The sequence below is a fragment of the Pongo abelii genome, chromosome 14 (genome assembly GCF_028885655.2).
Source record: "Pongo abelii isolate AG06213 chromosome 14, NHGRI_mPonAbe1-v2.0_pri, whole genome shotgun sequence".
In the NCBI taxonomy this organism is placed as follows: domain Eukaryota; kingdom Metazoa; phylum Chordata; class Mammalia; order Primates; family Hominidae; genus Pongo; species Pongo abelii.
Window position 1 is genome coordinate 44,783,652 of NC_071999.2, and position 6,000 is coordinate 44,789,651.

A 6,000-nucleotide genomic window follows, 5' to 3' on the forward strand; every position below is an offset into this window, starting at 1 on the left:
CAGCAAAGTATTCTTGCACTGCCTGCCAAGAAGATGGGGTTAATTGGTAGGAAAGTGTGGGAGGAAACTGATGTTAGTGGAACATTTAACTGCATGCTTTAGCATTTAACTGGATTCTGTATCAAGTGATGTGTGTGTGCGTGTGGTGTGTGTGGTGTGTGTGTGTATTAACTCACCCTACAACCCTAAGAATTGAGAATTAGTTTCACCATTTTACAGGTGAGAAACAGATTAACTAACCTTGCCTGGCTGCATAGAGTTACTAAGAGGCATAGTAAGGCTTAGAACAAATAAATGACTGAATCCTATGTGTTTGCTGTTTTAATATGATTCACCTTATTTGTTAAGTGTTAACTATATATATATTTATGCACATACACACATATACATATATACACATACAACACACACACACAATCAGTTCTCTATTTGTGCAGGTTCTGCATTCACAGATTCAACCAACAGCTAGTTGAAAATATTTGGGAAAAAAACAAGAATACAACATTAAAACGTTTTTTAAAATACGGCATAACAACTAAGCACATTGTATTAGGTATTGTAAGTAATCTAGAGATTATTTAAAGTATTTGGGAAGATGTGTGTAGGTTATATACAAATACTATACCATTTTATATCAGTGACTTGGGCATCTGTGGATTTTGGTATCTGTGGGGATCCTGGAACAAATCACCCATGGATAGTGAGGGAAAACTGTATATATTTCATTTTATTTTCATTTTAAAAAGTTGCGGTTGGCAGACAGAAAGCAACTATGATTCCTTCCTATGGAATTTCAGCCACTTAGGACAGAGGTGTGGAGCAATTATATTTTGGCATGGAATTTTCTCAAAATGCCATGCTTAGAGCTTTTCCTGTGTGACAACAGTTACCACTATAAAATAATCAACGGTAAGCAGAGTGCTTAATTGCCCTTTCCATCTTCACGTGGACTTCACCACATGGTAATCAGTGTATGGTCCTGGATGAATCTTTATTTCAGCCCTCCCTGTGAATACGCAGGAATGTGAGGTATTCAAAGCAGGAAATTGCACCATCAGCAACATTGTCTTTGAATGTTGACATTTGCTCACAGGCGTCCACCCCACGGCCCATCATCATCTTGTAACCAGTGCAGGACCTTGTGCTTCTGGAGCCATTCCAGTTGTGGAGGTGATGTCTCGGAAAACTCTGCCTTGGGGACTGGCTATAGAAATGTGGCCAGATGGCTTTGTCATCTTCCCCTGTCTATTCTGTGACTCTTCATTTGGTGGAAAGGCTGTGAGGGATGAACCAAATGGAAACTCAGATTTACTCTTCAGAATAATGCGGATAATAATATGCACACACACAGCATGTAGAGTTGCTGTGTGGCTTAAATAAGTAAATGTATGCAAAGCACTAAAATGGTGGCCATCTAAGTGTAAACACCAATTGTGTTGGCTTTATCACTATTGTTGTTCTTATCTCAAATATGTGTTACTTTCTAAATAACTTTAATGTTCATAGATTGTTAAAAGACAAGATGACCTGAAGAAAAGTAAGCCCTAAAAATCCATTATTAACTTTTTTCTCCACCACTCTTTTCTTCTAAACTTCACTATTCTTTGTGTTTTCACAAAAGTTGCTTACTTCACCTGGCGGAGATAGCATTACACAGGGGATGATTAAAATATCCTCACTTGTACTTGTTGGTTTTAAATTTTATTATTTATGAATAGGTAATAGCATGTACACTGTAAAAATCTCAAAAGGCACGAAAGGATATACAGTAAACATTAAGTTCCTTTTACCCTGGACCTTAGCCATCAACTTCTCTTCCCCAGAGGTAATCCCTGTTGCCTAATTTCCAATTCCCGTGCATACTTTAAAGATCATCTGTGCATCTGCACTCAGACCACTCACACATCTAAAACAAATGATAGCACACTACACACAATGTTCTGTTCCTTTTTATGCTCAATGATATGTTTTGCATCACATTTCACTGTTGTATAAATAATGCTGCCTCAATTTTTAAAATAACTGAACAGTAATATACAGTATGAATTTACTCCAATTTATAATCCAATCCTTAGTTAATGGATATTTTGATTTTATTGTTAAAAATCATGCAGCAATTATATACTTGTTAGATATGAGTTCTAAATTTCTCTTCGAAGAATCAATATGTTAGTATATTCAATTCTTTGCCTTCTACTTTTAAACTTCACTTCCTCATAAAGCAACCTTTTGTGATCACATGCTCCACCCTGACACATTCAAATCACCTGCTCCACCCTGACTCATTCTGATTACCTGCTCCACCCAGACTCATTCTGATCACCTGCTCCACCCTGACTTATTCCGATTACCTGCTCTACCCTGTCTCATTCTCCACCCTGACTCATTCCATAGCCATTTTTCCCACCAAACCACTCACCCCATCACCCTCTTTAAATTAGCCAGTCGGAATTAGTTTAGCTTGTGTGGTCTAACCCTAGCCAATAGATGAATGACACAGCAGCAGGGGCCACGTTCATCAGGGATAAGAACCCCTTCCCCTCCCTTTTCCAGGTGTGTACTCACCATTGCTCCATCTGTGAGGGCACACCCTTCTATAGAAGTAAATTGCCTTGCTGAGAAGAAAAAAAGAAAATTTTATATTTGAGTGCTATTTCTTTTGTGGCACCAAAACTATTTATAACATACCTGATCTTTATTTTAAATTTTTGTTTATTTAAATATTAAATATATTATCCACCTGGTATTAATTTGTTTAAATAAATGTGAGGTAGGGTTCCATTGCTATTTTTTAACCAGGTAGGTTATATTCACTAACCTACACTTTGAAAGTGATTTGAAACACACTTTTCATTTATTAAATTCTCCCTTGCGTTTAGGCAGTAAGGCATAATATTTGAGAGTGTAGGCTCTGCAGTCCAGCTATCTGGGTTTGAAGCTTATCTCCTTTATTTGTGAGTGGTACAAACTTGAACAAATTATGTAATTTGTTTTTCTCAATTCCCTCATGCACTAAGTGAGGATAAAAATAGTAATAACATCATGAGATTGTTGATAACAAAATGCAAGGTAAAAATTGTGTAGCCTGGTATGCAAGAGGCTCTAAATAACATAAGCTATTATTGCTTTTCTACTTATTATTATTTCTGGCTTTTGTAGTCTTTTTCCCATTGATCTTTCTACTATTCACAAAGCATGAGTCTATATTTGTAGATTTATAAACTAATTAATGTAACTTTTCAATATGTTTTAAAATCTCATAGATACTGTTCTTCCTCATTACTTTTCTATTTTATAAATTTCTATTTCATCTATTTCATAAATTTTGTGTTCTCATAAACTAAGAATCATCTCATGTAGTTAAAAAATATTGTTTGTATTTCTTTTGGGAGTAGAGTAAATTAAAATATATTGACTTAAGGAGAACTGACATCTTTATAATATTGAATCTTCCTGTTTAAGATTGGACTTTATGTCCATATTTTGAAGTCTTTGTTTATGCCCCTAACTATAATTTTAACGTTTTTATATTAGGCTTATTTCTAGATACGTTTTGTTAATATATCATCTAACTGGTTGTTCTTCGTATATATAATGACTATGAATTTTTTCTCAGTCTTTTTTCTGAATTCTTATATCATTTGTGATATATTTTTAAGTTGATTCTCTTGAGTTTTTCAGGTAAACAATTATATCACCTAAAAAAATAATGTTGCCACCTTAAATTAAGAAAATGTTTTTCTATTGTCTAATTGCATGGACTGTTGCCTCAGGAACAGTATAAGATTGCTTACAAAAGCCTTGCTTTCTTGTTCCAGATTTTAAAAACAAAGCTTTCAAGAATAATCTCATTAGCAAGAAGCTGGTATACTTACATACAAACAGACAGACACCCACTTTCTATATGTATATCTAAATAGATTTAGATAAACATGTATGTGTGATTCATGTTAAGATGAATCTATTTTTGGTATTTAACATTTTAAAAATCTAGAATGGATATTATTATATTGTATTGAAGCTCTTAAGTATCTATGGAAATGAAAGTATGATTCTTCTCTTTTGACTAATATGTGATCCATAGTATTTTAGTAATAGATTTCCTAATATTGAATGATCTAGGCATTGATTTCTAGCAGATTATGTCTACTGGTATTTTATTTGAGATTTTACATCAATATTAATAAATGACCATGGTCTATGGGTTTGCTTTTTTGTGTGCTATGTTTGCAGAGTGTTTGTAGTTTAACTTTACAAGAGATTTTTGCAAACTTCTATTTATGACAATATGGTAGATTATATATCTGAAAAAAACCTTCTCATTATAGAACATATACAAAACTGCTGAATAAAATGAGGCAACCAAAATTTTAAATATGTGGTTAATAAGGTTTTATATCTGTTTTGGTGTCATTTTTTGGAAATTTTCTATTGTCATAAACAATTAAACATTATCTCTCAGTTCCCAAATTTATTTGCAGACTTGAGGTACTCTTCTGTGAATAACTCAAAGTTTGTGTGTCTATGATCATTTCCTATTATCTTTGTAAATGTTGCATATTTCTGCTTAATATTTATTTATTTTATTAAATTAGGTAATTGTTTATCCACTTCATTATTTTTTCAAGTAGTTTTTGGAATTACTAACTCTATTATTTTTCTGGTTTGACATTATCAATTTCAGTTTTCATACTTACCAAAATTTCCTTTTGTCATTTGCTTTCTAATTTCTTGAGATAATTTTTTTGTCAATATTTTGCTATGAAAAATTCTAAACATACAACAAAGTTGAAAAAAATTATACAGGGAACACATAGATTTATTGATTTCATAGATTCTACCAATAACATTTTCTTTATGATCATTTGTAGCATTTATCTCTATCTGTTTATCCATCAATCCATCCTACTGTGTTGACTTATTTCAAAGTAGTTTAAGAAATCAGTTTTCTTCCCCCAACTATTTCATTATTCAGTAGACTCCGGAACAACGCAGGGGTTAGAGGTGTCAACTCCCGTGCAATTGAACACGTACAACTCTTGAATCCCCCAAGACTTAACTACTAATAGCCTACTGTCGACTGGTAGCCTTATGATAACATAAACATCATTAACACATATTTTGTATGTTATATGTATTATATACTGTACTCCTACTATAAAGTAAGCTAGGGAAAATAAAATGTTATTAAGAAAGTCATAAGAAGAGAAAATATATTTACTGTTCATTAAGTGGAAGTGGATCATCATAAAGGTTTTCATCTTCATTGTCTTCACACTGAGTAGGCTAAGGAGGAGGAGAAAGAGGGGGTATTGGTCTTGCTGTCTCAAAGGTGGCAGAGGTGGAAGAAAATTGGCAATGGTAGAGATTTTTCTAATTTTTAGCTTTTATATTAACATCTAGGTTTACTTCAGGTAACCAGAGAATGTTATGTGTATTATTTATACAGGTAGAAATTCACTGAGCTCTTCACTGTAGCCTAATGCATGACATTGTAATAAGCATTGTACAGACACTTGAAATGAAGGTTTGCGTGGGAATTAAGGGGGCTCCTAGGATGTAGAACTTTCAGTGCTAAAACTGAGACAGTCTTGAGTAAACCAGGGCAAGTTGTTCACCCTATATAAGAATAGAATTCTTAGGTTACTTTTTTTCATTGAGAACTTTGTAGGTTTTACAGACTGTCATTTTTAGTAGTGAATATAGCATTAAAGTTGCCTGAGAACAGCATGAGTATTTTTCCTCCACTCTAATTGATTTGATATTTTATCTTTGAAGTTCAGTGACTTTACTAGACCATCTTAACAATGATTCTTCTGTATCAATTTTTCCTGCAGCATTGCATGTCACCTTTATTTGTAGAATCAAATCTTCACTCAATTCTTGAAAGTTAAAAACAATTATATTAATAAATATTTGCCACTTTCATTATATTGTCCTCTTCTTCAGATAGCAATTATGCCTTTTTATTCTCTCTGCCATTTATATTTTTCTTATAAC

The 6,000-nt window shown here is 33.1% G+C and overlaps 1 protein-coding gene across 1 annotated transcript in view; it reads left to right on the forward strand.

Annotated features, from left to right (window-relative positions):
• The window catches only part of COG6 (component of oligomeric golgi complex 6), a 140,319-nt gene extending 135,923 nt beyond the window's left edge, over window positions 1-4,396 (forward strand). Inside the window, exon 19 of the mRNA XM_009248592.3 lies at window positions 1,094-4,396. Within this exon, the coding sequence (XP_009246867.2) occupies window positions 1,094-1,256 (163 nt within the window). The 3' untranslated portion in view covers window positions 1,257-4,396. The remainder of the gene's footprint in view (window positions 1-1,093) is intronic.
• Window positions 4,397-6,000: the final 1,604 nt, after the last annotated feature.